Source organism: Diabrotica undecimpunctata, chromosome 3, assembly GCF_040954645.1.
Source record: "Diabrotica undecimpunctata isolate CICGRU chromosome 3, icDiaUnde3, whole genome shotgun sequence".
Classification (NCBI taxonomy): Eukaryota; Metazoa; Arthropoda; class Insecta; order Coleoptera; family Chrysomelidae; genus Diabrotica; species Diabrotica undecimpunctata.
This window is the reverse complement of record NC_092805.1, coordinates 66,957,786-66,983,018: the sequence shown is the minus strand read 5'-3', so window position 1 is coordinate 66,983,018 and position 25,233 is coordinate 66,957,786. Positions and strand designations below refer to the sequence as shown.

Genomic DNA, 25,233 nt, shown 5'->3' with positions numbered 1-25,233 from the left:
CAAAGTGTAAAGAAATATTTATACATTTTATACAGCGTGCTTTATTATGATAATAGGCATACATTATGAGTAAATGGAGAACATCAAGGTAGTTCTTAATCACATATATTTAATACATAGGATTCCTTATGTCCAACATATGGACTCATTGATCTATTTTGCTCATTTCCTTAAGTATTTAACTGGTTTCTGACTGGAAAAATGCATTCTTTTATCCCCAAAAATCTATTTCTCCCAGGAAATTATGAAGCGTTTTTGGACTTTCCGAGTCAGAGAGCCAATAGGTGAATTTAACCAATCTGAGAGGTGCTGTCGCGGAGCTGATTGGTCAGTGAACATCCCCCTCTAAAGACTCCAAAGTCGTGTGGTCTTTATTAAAAGAGTAAAATGTTACAAAAAATGTAGTTAAGTATGTATAAAAAAATCATTTAGTTTTCTTGTAGGTCTGCGTCCCTGGGTAGTGAAGCAAGTCTGATGTCGTACACATGAATGTTCCGGTTGATTTCCTGGTCTCAATGGACTTCATACGTATGATTTCCGAGGACCCTCATGATCGTGTCTGGTTCAGTCCATGTGGCGTCCAAGTTTACACGGTTGTGGTTCCGTATTGTTACCTGCTCGCCTGGTATATATGGTGTGGCTGGTGGGACGTCTGAATTTTTAGGGAATAGATTTCTGGCGTACACCATAGCTTTCTGGACGACCTTATTCACTCTTTCCTATCGTCTTGCTGCAGTGTTGACTTCCCTCTATTGCTGTTTTGTTTCTTCTGCTCTTCTGGGGCGATAGCTGAGTAGGAGTTCGGTTATTGTTTTCTAGGTGATCTCGTTCCTCTTGGTCCGCATACTGAAGATGATGCTAGACACGTAGGAGTTCCATCTTGTGTCATCATTGGATGAGACTCTGGCACGTAGTCCTTTCTTCAGTTCATGAGTTCTCCTTTTTACTAAGTTGGCCCGATGGTAGTAGATCGGACTGAGTTCGGTTCTAATGTTGTTACTTCTGAGGAACCTCTCCCAAGCGTCTTTTCGAAAGTGAGAACAACTATCTGTAATTATTGTTGGTAGTTTCCCCCAGCGATTACAGACTTCATCCTGAAGGAATGAGATCACTTGGCGGTTGAAATACATCGGAATTCTACCTAGCTGCTCAGGCAATTTGTTGCTAGCAAGATGTAGCTGTTGCGAGTGCCTTGGGCTGCTAGGTATGGTCCCAAGACGTCGAACGATACCCTTTCCCAGAAAGAGGGGATTTTTTAGGGATGATGGAAGCTGCTGGTTGTCGAGCTGCTGCTTTTGTTGTGGCACATGTAAGGCAGGATTTGACGTAGTTTCGGACGTCTTTTGTCAGAGTCGGCTAGTAATATATGTTTCTGCTCTGATGGTCTGGTCCTGTCCTGGGTGGTTGGCTTTTTCGGAGTCGTGGTATGCTCGGTGGACCTCTGACGGTGAGGATTGTGGGATTATGAGTTTTTTGATCATCTTTTGCTTTGTAGTAGGCTGTATTGTCTTCCACTATAAACTCGCGTAGAAGGCCTTTTTCAACTTCGTTCCTTGGCTCTCTATTGTTGATCTCCTGCTATCGTCTACCAAAGCATTTCATCCCGTGGTGGATTTGGTGGCTTCTTTGTATCGGTTTTTAGAGGCAGGTCTGTAAAATTATAGAGAATGGGGTTGTATTGGCCTTCTTCCACATCTTATAGCAGGCAGAGTAATGGGAATTCTGTTTTCTCTGTGTCTTAGTTTGGCCAGCTTAGACGGTTCACTTCTTTGTCTTGGTTTACGGCTTCTTTCCTTTCCTCTGATGGGTTGCTTGAGAGATGGTCCGGGAGTTCATTTTCTTTGACAGGTATATGTTTATTTGAAAAGTTGAACTCATGGAGGAAAAGGGCCTGACAGCTTCGCCATGTCTTCTTTAAACCTGTCGAGCCATAGGAGGGCTTGGCTGTCTGTATAGAAGGTAAAGTGTTTATCTTGGAGAAAATGTTTGAATTTTTGAGTTCTCATATCAGTGCGAGGCATTCCTTCTCGTTAATATGGTACATTGTTTCTGTTGGCCGAAATTTGGTGGAAGCGTAGGCAATGACATAATTATCTTTAAGTGTCTCTTGGAAAAGGACTGCTCTGATGGCGATGTCGGAGGCATCTGTCTGAAGACTAAAGGGTTTGCTAGCGTCTGGTCTTTTCAACTCTAGTTGTCCCTCGATTACTTTTTTGATGTTTTTTTCTGCTGTTTCGACTGCTGGATTCCATTTGAGTATCCTTTTGTTTCCCGCAGTGAGGTTGGTGAGCGGTGTGACGGTATCTGCAAATCGGGGGATAAAATCTCTCAACCAGTTTGCTGTGCCGATGAATCCTCTTAGTTGCTTTATAGTTTTAGTCGTGAAAAAACCTCTGATTTTCTCTGTGTGTTTTCCAAAGGGTTGTATATTGGAAGATGTGATTTTGATCTGAGTCAAAGTCTTTACCATTCGTAATACGCGCAGCCTCCTTTTCCATTTTTGTGACAGTGGCCTTTTGAAATCCATTTTACTAAACTCCAAAATATATATTTAATACAAAAATACAAAATGGAATAATAAGCTAACAATTTACCTCTACGAAATTTATTCGAAGACGATGAAAAACGCAAAAAAAGTAGCGGTGACCGTAAGTAGTCGAAAACATTTAAAAAAGTATGCGGGTCGTAAAATTTACGAATGTGTAGTAATCTAGGGTTAAACTATCAAATAAAACCGACTAAATTTAATTAATAATTCTAACAACATGTGCAAATGCAATCTAAATAATTTAGTCATAATCGCCAAAAAAACTGTAGTGAGCAAACGCCTACATCAAAGTTAAAAATGAATGAACAAGGGTTCAAATTTACGAATGCAATAATTGAATTAGGTACTAAAATGTTTTGTCAAATCTATCCTCTTTTCTGTGGCATATACTTCCTATTCGCAATAGCCAATTTCGACAGGGGGCGCTGAAGATTTCAAAGATGGACGATAACTTCGGGAAAACAAATCATTTTGTCATTTGATCTCTAAGCTATAAAACCTTTAATATAAATCATTTACACGTTTGTTTTGCCAAAGTAAAAGTTGGAGTACGTTCTTCAAAGTTTATTTGTTTGTGACTCGAGTTTATAGATAAGGTAATTGACTCCCAAACCTGAATAAAAATAAAATTAAATGTTTGTTTTTCTACAGTATGTCTGAAACACATAGGGGGAAGTAAAATTTACATTAATTTTAGTTTAGTTTAGGGTGAGGCAGTTTTTGGAGCTGGCCACGTTATATTTTGTAAATTACGCCTTACGTTTTCTACTAATAACTTCATGAGACCGTAGGGGCAATTTAGCTGATGGAACAGCATTTACCTTCAGTCTTCTCAATTTGGTTTCAGGTGTTACTATAAAGTAAATTAAGTATAAATATATTAAAATATAACATATTATTATATAATATAGGACAGACGATATTCTTAAGCTGCAGTGAAAGCAAACCGTCTAGGAGAAGGAAAGCTCCAAAATCAAACCCTGGTCCTCCAAGTTGGGGGTTGGGGCATCGGGTTAACCACTCGATACTCGTCAAAAATGGTAAAGGTTAAAAACTCCAAAATCCAGCCTCGGAACCGGACTGATATACGACGACGAAAAATGCTACGGAACAGGAAAATGATTTTTGCGACATGGAACGTCCAAGGGATCTCAAAGAAAACTCCAGAAATCTTAGAAGAACTAAACAAAATGAAGATAGACATAGCTATTATTACGGAAACGAAACGGAAAGGACAAGGATCAGAAAACCTAGGTAAATACGATCATTTCTACACCGGAGTCACAAAAGAACGTAGAGCTCAACAAGGAGTCTCCATTATGATACACCGTCGCTTTAGAAAATACATCACATCATGGGAAGGTATCAACGAAAGAATGATAAAAATGAATATATGTATAAAAGGATACAGACTGACCATTCTGGGCATATATGCAATCAATGACGATGCGATTGTAAATGTGAAAGATAACTTTTTTGAACAACTGAATGAAGAAATCACAAAGGTGGGTAACACAAGAGAAATAATAATCTTGGGAGACCTCAACAGCAGAGTCGGAAAAAAGAACAACGATAAAGTAATAGGTAGATATGGAGAAGATAATACAAACAATAACGGAGAAAGGTTAATAGACATATGTGATCAGAATGGACTCAGAATCATGAATGGATATTTCCAACATAGAAACATTCATAAATATACGTGGACTCAGGAAACCCGAAACTTAAAATCAGTTATAGACTATGTCATCCTTAAACAAAAAAGTCGACTGAAAACAAAAGACGTAAGAGCATGTAGAGGACCCACTTGTGGCAGTGACCACTACCTCCTACGTTCAGATATTTCATTCCCACATAAAAGAGAACAGAAAACGCCGCAAGATAACCATACAAAGGAGCAAGTACAAGAAGTACGATACAATTTGAATAGTTTACACCAAGAAAGTGTTAGAAAACTATATAAACGTAGACTGGAACAAAAACTAATTGAAACGGAAGATAATACCAGGAATGTTAATCAGTTATACAAAACCATCAAAGAATGTATACACGCCGCTGCCCTAGAAGCACTAGGGCGATATGAAAAGATCGGACAACAAAAACCATATTGGTGGGATCAAGATATTTCGCAGGAAATAACACAGAAAAGAAAATTGTATCAAAAATATCTGAACACAAAAAATGTGGAAGACAGAATCGAATACAAAAGAATGCAAGCGATGGTCAGAAGAAAAATTTGCCAAAAGAAAAATGAATCCTGGGAAAAAAAGTGCACCATGATAAATACATACATTGGTGGAAGCCAAAGTTCAGAAAGCTGGAAACTGTTAAAAAATTTAAGAAACAACAAAAAAAGAGATATTATCCAGTCCATATCACCGCAAACTTGGGAAGAATACTTTAAAGATTTACTAACAGAGACAAGAGAGCCCTTCAAACAGATAGAGAACTATGGTTTACAAGGCGTCAGGCTGATAGGGTCACCAATCAGAATAAATGAGAGAGAAGTCGAAACCGTATGCAGACATCTAAAGAATGGCAAATCACCTGGCCCCGGAAATGTAGCTCCGGAACTCATTAAACATGGACCCAAAATACTAATTCAACGACTACGACAACTTTTCCAGGAATGCATAAATAAACATGAAATACCTGAGGAATGGAAAGAATCGCATATGAGCACCATCCATAAAAAGGGAGATAAATCGAAACCTGAAAACTATAGAGGAATTGCAGTTACTAGTAGTATTAGCAGAATATATGGGAAAATAATAAAAAATCGAATAGAAGAAGAATACCAAGATATGGAAGCCGAAGAACAGGCTGGTTTTCGTGCAGGTCGATCTACAATAGACCATGTCTTCTCTATTACTCAGATAATTGAAAAGAAAGTTGCTCGTGGCCAAGAAGTCCATCTGACGTTCGTAGACCTTAGGAAAGCATATGACAGTATCCCGCTTGATAAATTATGGGAGGCACTGGGGAAAACAAATATAAATATAGAATTGATTGAAGCAGTAAAAACGTTGTACTACCAACAAACAACAAGAATTAAAACAGGAAATCTGATAACACCGGGATTCAAAGTGACTAAAGGACTAAGACAAGGATGCTGTATATCCCCAACATTATTCAAAATATACCTCGAAGCAGCACTCAACAAATGGAAGAAAAAATGTACGAATATGGGCATACCACTAATAGACTTAACTTTGTACACTCTGTGCTTTGCAGATGACCAGGTCATCATCGCACAGGACTCTGAAGACCTTAGTTACATGATGCGAAAACTATTAGAAGAGTTTACAGAGTGGGGTTTGGAAGTGAATATGGAAAAAACTGAGTACATGAGTATCGGAGGAGATCAACATAACCTTCTCGTAGAGGAAAATCAAGAGATCAAAATATGTGATAACTACAAATACCTAGGAGTAAAAATCACTTAAGACGGAAAATTAGATGCAGCCATTAAGGAACGAAATACACAGGGAAGGAAAGGCATAGCCTTACTAAACAGCGTACTGTGGGATAAAAACATCTCCAAAGACAACAAAAGAAGAATATACAGCACCATAATAAAAAGTATCACAACATATGGATGCGAAGTGTGGCCCCTAAAAGACAGATCAGAGAAAATGCTTAGAGCAACAGAAATGGACTTCTGGCGCCGCTCGGCGGGAATCTCCAGACGCGACAGAATAACAAACGAGAGAGTCCGAGAAATCATGGGGGTTACACATAATATTGTTGATGACATCAAAACGACACAACTCAGATGGTACGGACACGTAAGGAGAATGCCGGAGAATAGAATACCAAGACAAATTCTTGAATGGCAACCAAGAGGTAGGCGAAGACCAGGAAGGCCTAGAAGAAGTTGGAGAGAAGGAGTTGATAAAGAAATCAGAGAAAGAGAACTGGAAGACGATCTATGGAACGATAGAATGAGATGGAGATTGGAAATCGGAAGACGTCGAAGAACGTTGTAAACCGAAATTATATATATATATATATATATTAAAATATAACACTTGGAAAGTAATCCTTCTTAGTAAAATGTAAACTGCACACAGTCATGTATTTGGTTATAGGTTTGCCAATTCGCAAAATGCATTGCCAAACTTTTCTCATATTCTCGTCCAGCGGAAACTTATGTATGGAATTTTTTTTGTGAATAGGAGGAACATCGAGGAACAGTTTTTTAAAACCGAAGTCATTGTTAATTACAATATAAACCGGTCGCTAATATGTATACAAGATAATGACAATTTCAAGGTTTTCCCGAAGTGGATGCTCTTGAAATCTACCACCAGGCGTCGCCCACTTTGCGGTTCCTCGCGAATATAATCACTATTCAATAATTAATTACTCCTTTATACAATATATCACTTATGTAGATAGTTGCAAATATTTCTCGTTATTTATGACCGATTGGCGTTTTAGACGGGTCTTTTTAGTTAGCTGAATATAGGTGACAGATATTTTCACTCATTACTCTAACATTAAGTTTAAATATTTACTCTGCAATTTAACAAGTAAAATTCAATTTATAAGAAATTTAAATTTTTTAATGATCAGCGAAGCGAAAAACATTTTGAGCAATTTTAAAAAAGTACCTAATGCGTTATAGACAAGTGTTTAAAAACAGATGAATATCAAAATTAAATAATAAATAAATACCTGTACATCCATATCACACATATCTAAACAAAGGAGATTTTCAAAAGGCTTTATAAGAGCTTCATTGAAGTGAAAATGAGGCAATTCAGCTTGTTCGTTTAAAAGAGTCGTCACGGCATCATGGATACATGTTACGGCCTTTTTTGAAATAGTTCTTTCTTTATGGCATGCAGCTTGCATAAAGTGAGGACCAACGATGGACCATATTTTCATAATGTGTAATAATGGTCTACCAGATTTTATAGATTTTAGAGTAACTTCTCCTATGCGATGCAGTAACAACGTGGCAGGTGGTTTTTGTTGAATTTCTAGTTCTCTTTTCCACCACTTTTTTTGTTGTCTAGGAGATTCTTCATATTTGGTAAAAAGCTAAAATATGTTTAAAATATATAAAGTATAACTTTAAATGATTATTTTTGGGCATTGGACTAGTACTACATTTAAGTGGGTGGTTATTTTGAGGAAATTTTCTGGAGTGAAAATATATTTGGAGAAATATGAAATGATTTTTCACAACTGTGGGATTACTTTTTGTAGTTATTAAGTTGTCTACTTCTGAGTAGTTATTAAGTTGACCTTCTTTTTTTAAGAAAATGTCCTAGATTCTTGAAACTTGGTGAATATGTTCCACTACGTAATACAATTGAAACCTATTGAATTTGAGGACAATATATTTTCTTCTTTTACTTATAGTTATGCGATTTCTTCTTTAGAAGGAAAAATTCTAGAGTCTTATAAATTCTTACACATTTTCCTCTCGGTAGAAGAAAGTTAATATACTGAATTTAAAATCAATAGATCTTCTCTTTTCTCTCACAATTTTATACCTTTTCCTTTTCTTGAATATCTTGAACACTTTTGGACGGTCTTAAAATTTGGTACATAGCTTCCACTTAGTGAAAAGAAAAACTATCCGAAGTTTTAGATCAATAGATCCTTTTTTGTAATAATATTTTGCCTTTGCTCTTTTTTTGAAAGAAAAGTCGTGGAGTCTTGAAACATAATACATAGATTCCTACTGCTACAAGAAAAAAAAAAGAATATTAAACTTAAGGTCAACAGGTCTTTTTTAATCGTGAAACTTTGTTATTCCATTTCCCTTATCTCAGCATATTTGCAAAATATAATAAATATTGCCAACTATAAGGATTAATTGTTTTTAATGTCCAACTCTGTATAGCCTGCTATAAAATATCTTTCAAAAATTTTAAGAGCCTTACTCATCAGACTTATTAGTCTATATTTTTTCGAGTTTAGATGTTTTGTTATTGGTATAAAAATTTATTTCTTTCCTTCGTTATAAAGGTAATATCGTCTCTATCTTCGATAAATAATGTTGATATATATTTTTCGAATAAATGCCGGTATAACCGTTAGCGTCACTCGGAGAGTACAGTGTTCTCCCTGGGGAGAAAAAAATCGTAAAAAAGGGAGACCATCGCATTAATGTTATTAATATTTTATTATTTATTATTTTCCAAGTAAATTAATATGACAAGTCAAAAATAAAATTAGGTCCCTAGTCCCCGGCACTCATATAATACAGAGTTCGGCAAATTCTCATTTTAATACTTTTTTAATAGACTACAAGCCCATGGGACATTTCTAAGGGGTCATTTGACGCAGCAGGAATCACATATAAATCAATACTACAATATATCTAATAATAACTATGCCGTCAATTTTTATCGGTACAGGTGACTACACAGTTAAAGTAAACTTACCACTCGAGGGTGGGGGAAGCTTTTTGTCCAAACACATTTGTAAGGCATTTATAACTTAGGTTGGTAATACAAAAATAATGACGTGTAATCTAACGCCGTAGAAAACATATTGGTACCAGTAGCAGGGACAATCTTTGATTTTCGGAAAATTTTGAACCCATTTTCGGATATTTTCACATATTTTCGGATCGTTATTTGAATTACTTTTTTGCAGTGCAGTACATATCGTCAGGTACAGAGATCAAGTGCAAGGTACTTGCGCCAATATGAAACCCACTGATTTAAATTTAGTTGCATAAAATAATAACATTTTTGGACATGTTGTACATTCTTCACGGTACATGTACTTATGGGAGGAAAATTAATTTCCATCTGATAAGTAGGAGATTACGACCAACAATTTCTCTACATCATTGATATATTTTGTTATGATTGACATCAGTTATCAACAAAAACAAAATGCCGTACAAAAAAAAAATGGTTCTAAATAGCTTTAAAAGTATCATACTCCAGGCTGTGAGGCCGCTCCCGTAGAAAAATTGCTGATTCGGTGTACGTATTCCTGTTTTCAAAATGTCCCCTTTAAGCAAATCAGAAGGGTGCCGAACAAAATCTTTGTGCAGAAATGCTTTAAACAATATTTTTTACCAAATTCCAAAAACGTTTTCGCTCCAACAAACCCTTTTTTAGGTTTATTGATTTATTTCAAACAAAAAAGTTATTTGTCGTTTTTCTCTAAAAATGATCATTTTTAAGTTATAAACAATTTAAAATCTCAAAAAAGCGAAAATACCCACTTTCGAGGCTGGAAAACTCATATGAAAATTATTATTATTCAGGTTGCTAAGTACCTAAATTAAAGAGCGGTTTTATGGTCTATTAAGTTTGTTTTGTTCTTTTCATTACTAAGAAACTTATCTTAAAATAATTAATAATAATAAGTTTTTTGATGGCGGAAAGGGTCCATAATAAATAATACAGGAGTAATGTTAAGAAAATGATAAATTGATTTAAAATCATATGAATAAAAAATATATAATAGAAAACTAAGTATATTCGTTCGTTTTTACCGTATTATTAAGAGTAATCAAGAAACCGTTCAGAGAGAGCTGTAAAACTCCGAAAAATTAATTAATAAATAATCCATAATATTGCTCTGATGTCATTTTATCGTAAAATAATTAGAAAAAAGTTATAACGCACAAAAGAAATTTTTTTCAAAAATTTTTAGTTGTTTTTTTTTAATTTTTATTTTTCATTTTACACCAAGTAATAGGTATAAAGTTGTAGACAATTTAATTTGCTATAAACAATGATTAATATTTGATTAATAATTTTCTGTAGGGTTGCTAGTTTACGAGATACAAACCGAAAATCCTTTGCACCCCTTATTCCAAGATGGCGAATATTCAAGAACCTAGTCAATTTCAGAGGGCTGTGCAATGGAAAGAAATTAATGAAAGTAAACAAATTTGATGCAGATGAAAACATAATGTTAAAACTAAGAGTATCAGAGTAGATAATGGGGGTGAATTCTCATCACATAAATTTAAAAATGTTTGTAGGCAAATGGGTATTGAGTTGCAGTATACTCAACCATATACACCACAGTAAAATGGTACATCTGAAAGAATGAATTTGTACATTGAGTAATAAAGTTAGAGTTAAACTAGCATATACTAACTTGCCTAAACATTTCTGGGGTAAAGTAATGGGATGTTCAGCTTATGAATTGAACAGGAGTCCTACAACAGCTAATGGTGGTAAAACACCATCTCAGATATGGTATGGCGAGAATAATATTAATCATCTTAGAGCTTTTGGTTCTAAAGCATGAAGTGTAATTCTTCCAAAGCCGAATAAATTTGATATTAGAATAACAAAAACAATAATGATAGGTTATTTTAATTCAGGATATAGATTGTGGGATTGTAAAAATAACAAAATAATTACATCTACACATGTTATTTTGATAAAAAGCAAGATAAATATAAAGATAATGTAACTGATGATGTTAATGATAACAGTAAACATCAAACTTAATAATGGTAGGTTATTCTACTTCAGGATATAGATTGTGGGATTGTAAAAATAACAAAATAATTACATCTACAGATGATATTTTTGATAAAAAACAAGTTAAATATAAAGATAATGTAACTGATAATGTTAATGATAACAGTAAAGATCAAACAGTTTGGATCCACAATGAAGGAAATTCTGAAGGTACTGAAGATTGAAGCAACAAAAATAAAAGTTTAGCTGAAAACGAAGAATTAATTCGAAATGAAATAGAAAGTAATAAAGAGGATCTCATATGTACTAGAAAAGGAAGAGAAGTAAAATGGCCAGAACATTTTAACATTGAATGGTGAACCAGAGACGTTTAAGGAGGCGCAGAAAAATGAAGAGTGGAATAATGCAATTAATCAAGAACTGGAGTCATTGGAAAACCTAAACACATGGACACCAGTTAATTTATCTGATAACAAAAAGATTATAGATACAAGATGGGTTTTTAAAATTAGATGATGAAACACATAAAGCAAGGTTGGTTGCAAAGGGTTTTCAAGTACAGGAGGAGAATCCACTAAAATCAACCTATGTACCTGTGGCAAGGATGAGCACAGTGAGAATGATTATGGCTCATGCACTGCAAAGAGATTTAAAAATTTATCAATTTAATGTGCCCACCGCTTTCTTAAATGAAAAACTTGATTCAGAAATATAAATTTATCCTCCACAAGGACTAATAATAGACAGAGGAAAGGTTTTAAAATTAAATAGAGTGCTATTTGGTTTAAAAGAATCACCAAAATACTGGAATCATACGTTTAATAGAGTTGTACAGAGAATGGATTAATTAGATCTAAACATGATTTTTGTCTATATACAGGGTGGTCCCTAAGTAATTGTACAAAAAGAAACAGTAGATTCTACACTTTAAAATATTACGATTTAAGCCAAATTGCTTTAATAAAATGTTGGTATTAAGAAAGATACAGGGTGTTAAAGGGCAAATTTAAAATTTTATTTTTCACTATAACTTTCATGTTTGTAACCATTTATGTATAAAAATTTACAGCTTGGTACTTTTAAATATGAGAAATTATAATTTAATGCACACTTTGATGTAGCTAATAGAGAGCGTCGCATATGCCACATATGTGGCATACATTTGCATTTAACTTTTTGCTCTTTAAGTTACCTGTATTTGTGACAAAAAAATATTAAAGATACATTATTTTAACATAAAAAAGGTATACTTGTTAACAACTTCAAAACTCAACAGTTTTCGAGATAATCGCATTTTACAAATCAGCTGCCTAATTCTGATTTAAGGCAATTACTCCAGGCAACGAAGGAAAAATAGACAAAAACATTAATACTTCTGAATTTTGGTATAAAATACCTTTAACTTAAGTTAATAGTTAACGCAATATTAAATAAAATAAATATATCAGCAGGATAATTAATAATAGGATTTTACATCAAACATTTTACGTTTTATGTTAAATTAAAGTCATAATCAAAACATTTTGTTTACAAACCAAATTAAGAAATTGTTAAACTAAATAACATAACTTTTTGTCAAAGTAAGTGTTCGATATGTCCACCATTTTCTTTAATTCATTTGTAAATATATTCTATAAAAGATCGTCTCATATTAAATAGCATCATTTGTTTTAAAGAAACTGCTGCAGTATTTATTTCTTCATATGGTTGGTTGCGAAAGTTTATGGGATTCTTAAAATCACGTTGTTTTAATACGCTCCATACACCAAAATCAAGCGGATTAATTTCTGGGCTACGTGGTGGCTATAATGTATAATGGATGAATATATTCCTTTGGCTACATATCCAAATCTTATGGTATATTGTTGAACTACATCTTATTTGTCGCAGAGGTTCAATAATGTATTAAACTGTGATGTATCTCGTTCATTGGTTACTTGTATACACACAATAATCTATCGATGACATTACTTATTTATATGATTACGTTACAGCTTACGAGTAACTATAATTACATCTCGAACAAATGGTCTATTATGATTTACTAACGAACTAATATTATGCTGAACTACATTGTCTGGGTCTTTACTGTGTAATGAATAATAGGTATTCTTTTGGGATTTTTTTATAAATTAAGTAATTATATCAATATCTCACCACATTGCCAAGCAATATGACTACCACGACCAATTAAACGTTCAGAAAAGTTGTATTTAAGTATGTTCTCACTGCCTTCTCTCTAGAATGTGGACGTATACCATCTTGCATTAACCACATATTTTGGGTTTTCAGCATTTTACAATAGAGAAAAAGTAATACAACGCCAGTATAGAAACTGAAGAAGCGATAGAAAAGGGAAATTGTAAACATAATGACGGTCAACGTCTGAATACAGACACGGCATCTAAAGAAGAAGATAAAGAATCTTTTCTCCAATAAGACATTTAGCAGCCATAACAAAGCATTTTGTGGTGTAACATTATCATCTTTGAATTGTTTTAATAAGAATAAACTATGAATTATGCTTATCTACAGATATTCAGTGCTTTACCGCACAAATATTATTCTGCAGCTGACTTATAAAATGCGATTATCTCGAAAACGGTTGAAGTTTGAAGTTACTAACAGGTATACATTTTGTTTTTAAAAATAATATATCTTTAATATTTTTTAACACAAATAGACCTAACTTAAATAGGAAAAAAGTTAAGCGCAAATTTATGTCACACATGTGACATATGTGGTGCCCTGGATCAGTTACATTAAAGTATGTATACAATTATAATTTATCCTACTCAAAAGCACCCAACTGTAAATTTTTGTCTAAACATATTTACAAACGTAAAAGTTATAGCGAAAAATAAAATTTTAAATTTCCACTTTAACACCCTGTATCTTTCTTAATATCAACATTTTATTAAAGCAAGTTGGCTTAAATCGTAATATTTTAAAGTGCAGAATCTACGGTTTCTGTTTGTACAATTACTTAACCACCCTGTATAGGAGAAGACATATTTATGATTGTCTATGTGGACGATATAATATTAACAGGACAAAAAATAAAAGAACAATAGATATTTTGAAAAACAATTTTTGTGCCAAGGACCTGGGTGAAGTGAAGAACTCTTTAGGAATGACAATATTAGGAGAAAGTGGTAATCTCACATTAGTATATCCCAAAATAATATCAAAGGTGAGTTCATTTGATATGAGTGATTGTAAAGGTGTCTCGTCACCAATGGAAACAAATTTTCAGATAGATAACACTCTAGAGGTAATTGATCTTCCTTATAGGAAACTTATAGGTAGTCTTATGTATACAGCAACTACACCTAGACCTGATATTCTGTTCGCCGTTTCATATCTCAGTCGAGTACTTGATAAACCAACAAAACAAACTTGGAAAGCAGGAAAAAGAGTACTGCGATATTTGAAAGAGACACAAAATTTTTCATTGGCATATAAAAAGAAACCGCGGGAACTAGTTTGTTATTCAGATTCAGATTGGGCATCAAATAAAATTGACAGAAAAAGTATTACGGATTGTATTGTATTTTATTGTGGCAATCCAGTTTCATGGTTGTCCCAGAAACAAAACTGTGTTGCTCTTTCAACTGCAGAAGCTGAATACATAACTGCGGCTACCTCAGCTCAAGAACTGATTTACTTAAAAGGTATTTCATCTGATTTTAATGTACATGGAAAATCAAAACTTTTAACTGATAATTTGAGTACAATAGCAATGTGCCAGTCTTTTAAAAATTCTAAACGTGCCAAGCACTTTGACATTAAAGAGCATTATATAAAAGATTTAGTTTTAAAACGATTGATTGTATTGATTTTATTTGATCTGAAAATAATCTTGCAGATATATTGACAAAGTCTTTATCAAAAGAAAAATTTTACTATCTAAGGTCTTTGTCAAGCGTTTCTTACCTAATGTAAAATTATTATAAGAATAGTTTTGATTGTTAAGATTTAAGCGATTTTTCCTCCTCTGTAATGTATTGAATGTGTTATGAATGAAATAGTGTTAATGGAGTTTAGTTAAAAAACAAGATACCGAATGTAAGTTTACCATCTTTTTTTATGAATAAAAAAAATGAATATTATATTTCAAACATTCCACAATCCGATTCAGAATCTGATTCATTAAAATCAATGATTACAGGGGATATGTGGCTGGCATCAATTATATCTTACATTTCAAGAAAATGTCGTGGTTCTAAAAAGAACCGGTTTAATACATTTAAAAATATCCATAATGGTAATAGTTTAATATATTTCCTCAATATCATTCCTGAATTCACAGGAGAACTATAGGAGATATGTGGCTGGCATCAATTTTTTTAGCTGTCTCCCAGTATTCATTTATGATATCTTCTGCATGTCTTACATATTCCTTTCATTTTTCTGGTGTAACCTTATATTTAACCAAACTTATTATCCAATTATTATCTACGAATTTTAGTACGCTTTAGTACTTTCATTTACAGTACCTGCAGAACTTATTTTTGCATCATAATATCTTTTCTGACTAATCTGACCAAACATTCTCAATTGTCTACGACCATGTTGAAGTACCAGTACATCTAATTTGTAGAATAAAACAAATATAATCTCATTTATTAAATATCTCTGAATACATACTTAAAAACTTTATCTGGTAAATGTTTTGTTACCATCTCCAATAATTCAAGTTTCATCAAGGCTGTTAAAACACGTAAATACGTGTAAACGACTCTGTAAATAGAAGAGAATTGTTTAGAGCAATGATAGACATAGGAGTACCAAATCAGTTGGTAAATCTATCCAAACTAACCCTTGAAAAAGTTGAATGCAGAGTACGAATCCAGGGGGAACTCTCTGAACCTTTTAAAACAAATAACGGGCTACGTCAAAGAGACCCACCCTCCTGTATACTATTGCTATATACTATATCTAGCTCTGAAAAAAGTAATACGTACGTCACAAATCACAACTACCAGTTCAATATATAACAAATCTGTGCAAATCCTAGCATATGTTGATGATATCAATATTGTTGGGAAAACGGAAAACGCAGCACGAGAGGCGTACGTAGCACTAAAGGAAGCGGCTACAAAAATGGGTTTAATAATAAACACCAATAAAACGAAATACACGAAAATAGGTACGCAACCACAAATACTACGGCCACTTGTTATAGAAAACAACGCAGTTAACGAATTTGTATATCTGGGAACGCTCGTCAATACTGAAAATGACACAACCGCAGAGATAAACCGCAGAATTTGCACGGCTAATAGATGCTATTTTGGGCTTAATCTCCTTTTTAAATCTACAGTTATATCAAGAAATACAAAAGTAAAACTCTGCAAAACAATAATACGCCCAGTCCTAACACATGGTTCAGAAACCTGGACTTTAACGAAAAGTAATGAAAACATGTTAGGATGTTTTGCAAGAAAAATACTAAGGCAAATCTATGGAGTGGTAAATGAAAATGGCGTCTGGAGAAGACGATACAACTTCGAACTCTATAGAATATACCAGGAACCAGATATCATAAAACACATTAAGATAGGACGTCTGAGGTGGGTAGGCCATGTAATGCGGATAGAGCAAACCGACCTAGCTAGAAAAACGCTCCTTGATAGACCTATTGGTCAAAGAAGAAGAGGAAGACCCAATACAAGATTCCTAGATAACATAGATCAAGATAAGAGAAATATGGAAATACGAGCTTGGCGGAGGAAGGCAATGGATAGGGACGACTGGAAAAAATTCTTGGGGAGGTTAGGACCCACACAGGGTTATAAAGCCAAAATGATGATGATGAAACTTTATGTGGTAAATATTTTGTTAGCATCTCCAATAATTCAAGTTTCATCATGGTTGTTAAAACACGTACATGTCTCTCTTTTAACCATTCTACCAAAGAGTGTTAAGTCCAACTTGAATTTGGTATTTTTTCCACTAAACTAGAGTGGTAAGGTACATTGTCCATAATTATTAACGACAGTTCTTCTAAATTTGGCAAAAGTTGATATTCAAACCATTTTTCAAAATTTTCTGCATTCATCGAATCATGATAATCTCGTTTTTTTTCCACTTTTGAAAATTAGACTGCAATTATCAATGAATCCATTTTTACAACCCGTATGGAGACCAATATATCGTACATCTTCTCGGTCTTCTTTCTAACAGCATTAATGCTGCCATCTTGCCAACTCTTACGGAATCCTCCCTTGCTATATATCCAGGTCTCATCCAAGAAAACTGGTTGTAATGGGTATAAATCATGTTGATTTTTTTGGTATTTTTTTAAAAATTGTAATCTTTTATATGCCACGTGTGATTGTTCCATTAGATATTTTCGATTTGATATATTGCAGTTTAACCATCTGAATTTCATATCTTTTAAAACCCTACTTAGTGAACTAGTAGAAATGGTAATTTCATCTATGTCCTTCAGTTTTTCTTGAAGGGTATGAAGGGTAACATGTTGGCCTAAAATGAACAAGAAAAAATGTAAAGACGCTAGTGATATTTCAGTAGGTTATGGCAAACAATATTTTGATACAAACGTTCACTAAACATTCTGTATACAAGAGTTCTAATAACATGTTCATATTTATTGGTTAATGAAGTTCATTATCACATACTAAAGTACTCATTGTCACAGAATATCTAGCATCTGTTTAAATGCTTCCAAAGGCCAACGAAACTCCTAACGCCTCATCAACACGCTAAAATGTATAGTATTTAAAATACTATTAATATTTTTTAGAATAATTTAAAACTTACTTCACGAACGGCAGAAGCTGGTAATAAAGTTGTTCCAGCCTCTTTTTCTAATTGAAAATAATTTAATAATTTTAATATTAGTCTTTGTTCTTTCTCGGTATATCTCGGCATATTTAAAATATTGAAACACACGACATGCTAAAAGTACTCTCACGATCGAGACCATATGCGTCAAATTATATTTATGCGCATCATTGATTGGATATGTATTTAGCGTATTCTAAACTCCAACCAATTATACATCCGTAAGTAGAATTCGCTTTAATATACAAATACCCGTGAACGATACATAATTTTCTAAGTTCAATGTATAATAATCACAGACTCACGTTTTTTCTGTCACTTCTAGCACCTTCTAGCTTAATGCGTTAGAGAGAATTCGATCAACTATGACGCACTGAAAGAAGGGTTTGGGACGGACTATAATTCAACCATTTGTTTAAATTAATGGTTAAGCTGTTTTATTTTTATGCATTTCAATCATTTGTGAAAATTAATAGTTTATATTTTTTTTTTGTATTTCAAATATTTGTTGAAATAAATTATTCATTCGTTTTATGTCTATTTAAATTTCAACCATTTGTTAACATAAATTGTTTTTGTTTTGAACTGATGTCCTTATTTCTGCTACTAATAACAAATCCCCCGATTAAATATTAAATTTAAACAATTTGAGAGGTATATTTCGACTAGACAGAAAGATTCGGCTGTATAAGAAGTAGTTAAGTGTGTGGTGTGGACTATTTCCACCGAACATATCTATTCTTTATTTATAGAGTGTGTTAGCAATATTTACTCAACAATTGTAACTTCCATATCTTTTAAATTATTGATTTTCAGAACGTAATTTGTCGTTAAAGATCTAGGTTTCTTAACTTTCTCCTTTTATTTACAAAAAGTTAAGCCGCCACTTTTTATATCTTTTTCTTCTTATCTACAGTAATTTGTTCTGTTCAACTAAATACCAATTTCAAAAGCTAGTTTCAAACACATGACTTCCTTTCTATCAACCATCTAGCTTCTCTTCGCATTATATCGATGGGTGACATTTCTAGCAACATGAAAATAAAAAGGATTACAGTATAATTGTAGATGATTTGTCTCTGGCCTTCTATTTAACCATTAATGTTGGTATGTTCTTGTTGCCGACTTGTTTTAGTATTCCTTACCAAAGCCTGCTAAATTCTGTTGTTGGCTTTGCTATACATTTTTCTATATTGAGTAAGATATGGACTGCTTCTGTGATTTTTCTCTTTTTGATATCTGTTTCTTGCATGACTATTGATGCATCTTTCCATTGTACTTTATGCTCATTATCTCAGGCATGTTTGCTGACACCAGCTATTACTAGCTGACAAGGACAACACAACTTTAATCGTGGAAAAAATTCAATATCAGAAGAAAATTTTAGAATTAGTCATAAGAACCTTATACAAGACTAAAAAAGGACCCAACCAAATCTTTGGAAAACAAAATGTACAAAACAATACACAAATTTAAGGAATATCTCAAAGACTTGTAAAGAAGTACAGTAACAACCCACAACAACAGGACACTACACCTATACGGAGTTCCAAAAATATACAAAGCTCAAGAAAACTCTCACAATGTGAAATATAAAATTTGTAGCCACATGGGTTCTCCTTGTAGCAAACTGTCAAAGTTCCTCCTAGATGCAATATAGCCATTAGTACATAACTCAAAATTTATCTTAATATTCAATAACCACTGAACCAATTGCAATAACATTTTGTAAAAGTGTATTTGTTGGTCCAACTTACGAGATAAGATATTTTTTATCTAGATAAATGACTCGTAAATGACTTGTAAATTGTAAATTTAAAATGTTTTATACGACTTCACATCTACAGTTTTAGTTCATTTGATCCATTTGTTAAAAGTCGTTTTATGATATTTTATGTCATACTAGTTCATTATCGTGTTTTTATTGCTTAGTTACCAACTACATAATAGAATACTTTATGCCCTTGCGGGTATAAAGTGCACTTTATGGTCCGCACTAACATAAAGACAAAAAAAAATTATAACTTCTTAATAACCTTATTATTAAGGTAACAAAATATGGAATTAAATTATTATAACTACATTCAATTATTTAGTAGAATTCACATAAAATTGGTAATTTTGGGAAGATGCGGTGATAGAAATATCTGACATTTTCACTTTTTAGGTTTGACAGTCGCAGATGTTCAGTCATTATATGTTTCACCCTAACGACGATATTGCTCACGATACTATAATAAATTTTCTAAATTTGTAAAAATATTTAGATTGTGAATACGATAACAAACTAGTATGACATAAAAGTTTGTATGCACAAAGGGCCTTAATATTTGTGTATACACTCGGGCGATAAGATAGTCGCCCTCGGTCATAAACATCTACTTAATGCCCTTGGTACATAAATAACTATTATAACTACACACAAAATATCATAAAAGATGTTTAATAAACATCATTTTATGTTTTATAACTTCTTTTATAGTAAATCGAGAACGACTGAATCGATTTGGCTTATTTTGGTTTTGAAAGAATTTTTTAAAGTTCTGGGAAGGTATAATAGGTGAGAAAATATGATGAAATTATAAAGATAATAGTAGAAACAACGGTTTAATTTTCCCACACAAACAGTTACATTATACACTTTTATTAGGACTTTATCCATTAGGACCCTTTTATTAAATTGTAAGGAAAATAGTAAAAGCAAGTAATACCAAAAAATAAAAAGTTTTTATTTTTCTAATACTTCTTCTTCTTCTTCTTTCAGTACCCTGTCCGATTATCGAACGTTGGCGATCATATTGGCAATAATAACTTTGTTTACGGCGGCTCTAAATAAATTAGCGGTGGTCTCTTGATACCACTCACGGAGATTTCGGAGCCAGGATGTTCTTCGTCAGCCTGGGCCTCTCCTTCCGGCGATCTTACCCTGTATTATGAGGTGTAGAAGGTTATACCTCTCTGGATGTCTCATTACATGACCGAAATATTGTAACTTTTGAATTTTTATCGTTTTTGTTAATTCTGTGCTCTTTTTCATTCGATGTAAAACTATTTCATTTCTTATTCGATCAACCCAACTTATCCGCAATACTCGTCGATAAATCCACATCTCAAAGGCCTCTAATTTTTTCATTAATGTCTCTGTAAGGGTCCAACTCTCCATACCATACAGCAATGTGGAGAATATGTAGCAGCGTATTAATCTGACTTTAAGGTTTAACGTAATATCTCTATTAATTAGAATTTTCTTTAATTTATAGAAGGCGGCTCTGGCTTTTTCAATACGTATTCTTATTTCTTTATTTATATCTCAGTTATCGTTAACATTTGCACCCAAGTAGGTAATATTGTGGACTCTTTCTAACTCTATTCCATACGCTCTGATGTTCGTTGGTTGTAACTCCGTTTTGCTGACAACCATAAGTCTTGTCTTAGAAGTATTAAGTTTTAGCCCATATTCATTACATGCTTCGGTTACCCTGTTTATAAGTCGTTGCAGGTCTTCTTCATTGGAGGCAATAAGTACCGTGTCGTTTGCATATCTGAGATTGTTGACATTAATTCCGTTAATTTTAATGCCTGTATCTTCAACTAAGGCTTCTTTGAAAATAAGTTCGGAGTAGATATTAAAAAGTAGAGGCGATAGAATACATCCTTGCCTCACTCCACGTCGTATTTCCACTGCTTCTGTCGTGTTGTGTCCAGCTCGTATGTTTGCACATTGATGCCAATACAAATTTTTGATAATACGGAGGTCTCGGTCATCAATTCCCACCTGTTGCAAGACACCTATAAGTTTGTCATGGTTTACTCGGTCAAAGGCCTTTTCGAAGTCGATAAAACACATATATACTGGTTGTTCTATATCCCTACATCTTTGAACCATGACCTGCAAACTGAAGAATGCTTCTCTGGTTCCGAGGTTGTTTCTGAAACCAAATTGCGTTTCACTTAGTTGTACTTCTATTTTGTTGTAAATTCTCGAGTGCAGTATTCTTAGGAAAATTTTCAGTACATGATTCATCAGACTGATAATGCGATGATCGCCACACTGTTTGGCATTTATTTTTTTCGGTATCATTACAAATGTTGACAGTAGCCAGCCTGTTGGTATATGTCCTGTTTCGTATATTTTATTAAACAGGCTTAGAAGAGAATGTTTGCCTTTATCGTCGAGCAGTTTGATTATTTCGCTTGGAATTTCATCTGGACCGGTTGCTTTTCTATTCTTTGATAGCTTTATAGCTCTTTTCATTTCATCGAGTGTTATGTTTGGACCAGTCGATATGTTTTTGATTTGAATTTCTGTTCTATCGTCATCAAACAGCTCCTTAATATATTCTTCCACCTCTCTAATTTGTCTTGTTCATTGACTATAATATTTCCTTGTTTATCAAGTAAAGTACTTGCAGTTGATCTATATGTTCCAGTTATTTCTTTTACCTTTTTGTACATATTAAACGTGTCATTCTTTTTCTACAGTTCTTCTATTTCAAGACATTTGTTGGTGTACCATTTTTCCTTTGCATCCCGGATTTTCCTTCTGATTTCTTTATGAACTTTATTGTATTCTTCAGTGTTTATATTTTTGTTTTCGCCTGTTTTCCATTAGTCCCAATATTCCATCAGTCATCCATTGTTGTTTGCGATTATTAATAGTTTTATACTTTTTAGTTGTTTCTTGCATAATGCTTTTGACATGATTCCAGTGGTCTTCGAGGTTATGTGTTTCTTTTGATTTTTCGAACTTCCTTTTTATCTCTTGTGTAATTTCATGACTATTATTTTGAATACAGTCAGTGTTTATTCGGTTAGTCGGTTCTTGGCGTTTTACTATTTTAAGTTTTAGTTTTATGTCACTGATTAATAAGTTATGATCTGAAGGGACATCGGCTCCAGGTAGTGTTTTAGTAATTTTGATTGAATTTCGGTACCTCTCGTTAATTGTTATATAATCGATCTGATTTCTTATGATCTTTTCTTTAGTATCTGCTGGTGACTTCCAAGTATATAAACGACGCTTGGGTAGTTTGAAGAATGTATTTGTCACACAAAGATTGTTCTCTACGCAGAATTCTACCAAACGGTCTCCTCTGTCATTACATAGAATACATCGTGGTCGTCTGATAGGACTATCCAGAGGAGTTCCTACTCGCTACCAGATTTTCTAATACACACAGCTATAATATTCTATAATAATATATCATATACTATTAGATATCAACTTTTATTGCAACTTCTTCTTTTAAAGAACTCCTTACAACAACGGACATCTCTTGTATTCGGAGGAATATAAGCAACGATCGTTTGCCTTTTATGCCACCTCTACCGAAAATAATGGGGAAGAGTATCAAGAAATACAACAGATGAATCTAAAGACGGACCACGATAAATGTGTGTGTTGCATAATGATTCGCAACAAAATATTATTATGTTTGGCATTCTTGGGAATTTACGTTACTTGGCGAAAGCAGAGGCATATTAAATGGATAGTACATTTCAATATGCTCCAAAATTTTTTTTTGCAATTATTTACCATCCATGGCCTATTAAATGGGCATTACGTGTCTTTTATATTCTGTGTTCTTCTCGACAAACGCATACAAACCTACGTTACGTTCTTTACTCAATTAATTCGTTACTTCGAAGAAGTTGGTGTCGTTTTAAGTCCATGAAAACTTGAGGCTGATTTTGAAATTTCGATTCACAAAGCCGTAATTGCCGTTCGGCCATCTACAAAGCGAATAAGGTGTTTATTTCACTTGACTCAAAGTTGGGTTGGCAAAATCCAAAAACTTGGTTTGGTAACCACCTACAAGAGGGGAGATTCCAATGGCAAGTGGCTGCACCACTTATTTAGCTTGCCATTTTTATACCCAGGACGAGCCGGCGATTGTTTTGTCAACGATTTCATGCGCATATCCCTAACCTGCCTTCATTTATAAAAATGGCCAATTATATGGTAGAGAACTACATAAGTAATGAGTCTCTTTTCTTTCTGATGCCCAACTGTTTGGCATCCCAGTCTAGCCATATACATTTCACCACAAATCCATGCGAATCGTTTCACTCCCATTTTTACAACTGTCTTTATCATTCTTATTCCTATATCCTCACTTTTGTATCTACGCTTCTACAGTACTAAACAATGGTGTACATACAACTGCAGAGATTACATGTACCTGTCCGTACATTCACTAGGAAGTTTAAGCAGGCTTAAGATGTCTTACGTGAAAAGTTAGACAGCTGATTAGGAACGAAATTTTTTATTACGAATTTGTGAAATTTGTGTCATACAGAAATTATAAAACTTGTAAAAGTAAATTTTATTGCAAATAAAATGTTTCTTTTTTAAAATTCTACGCTTATTATTATTATGAAAATCAAAACCCATTCTTTTTCAATTTATTTGGTTAAAAAATTAGTAAAGTATTTTATATATATATATATATATATATATATATATATATATATATATATATATATATATATATACCTATATATACATATATATATAATATATATATATATATATATATATATATATATATATACCTATATATACATATATATAATATATATATATATATATATATATATATATATATATACATATATATTGTTATGGATCAGTTTATCGATCAAAAATAGAATAAAGAGTTTTTTTTATTATTTTAATATACCGCGGGCATATAAGTTAAAATACAACCCTGTACTTATTTCTAATAGTTAGAATAAGAGAAGACATTGTTCCGTGACAGAACAGTTTTTCCTTGAAAGACTGAGTGAATAGTGAAAGGACAATGGAACCCGTATAATTTTATAGATTTAAGAATAAACTTATAATTGTATTTTGCGGTGGGCATTTTTCGAAAGTAAATAAGAATTAGATTTAGATATGAGATAACAAGAATTTGGAAACTTATTTGTGTTGAAAAAGGCAAAATTGTTAATGGTTTCTGAAAAGTAATTTGAGTGAAAGTAGTTTATTTGTTTTAAATATTATGTTGGAAATTTTCTAAATCGAAAATAAGTGGGAAAGATGAATGCTTATGATTGGTTAAAAAGGAATGATGGGGAATGAGAGAGTTGAGAAGGTTGTCTGGGGAGATTGAAAAGCATTATTATGTGACCGGCAGACCAGAAGAGAAGACGTGTTTTCGTGTAGTCAATCTGAGTACCAGTGTTTTCGTGTGTTAGTGAAAAAGGTGGAAGCTGAGAGCAGATCAAAATCGAGAAGATTAATACCTCTTTTGAGTCTGCATAGTCCACGAGACATAATTGAGAAAGAAAGGAGAATTTGTGAATAAAGAGTACCGGTCAAAAGAGGCTTGGGCTTGTGTTTTCGGAGGAGTAGTTTGCTGGTATGAGGTTTGGATCGATGCTGAGAACGGGAAAGATTTGATGGTAGCCGGACATAATCAATCAAGGAAGGAACTGTGGTTTGATCGA

At 33.3% G+C, this 25,233-nt stretch overlaps 1 protein-coding gene across 1 annotated transcript in view; it reads right to left on the bottom strand.

Annotated features, from left to right (window-relative positions):
• LOC140436877 (brefeldin A-inhibited guanine nucleotide-exchange protein 3) overlaps window positions 1–25,233 on the bottom strand; it is a 158,404-nt gene that overhangs the window by 8,575 nt on the left and 124,596 nt on the right. Inside the window, exon 16 of the mRNA XM_072526035.1 lies at window positions 7,229–7,597. Within this exon, the coding sequence (XP_072382136.1) occupies window positions 7,229–7,597 (369 nt within the window). The remainder of the gene's footprint in view (window positions 1–7,228; window positions 7,598–25,233) is intronic.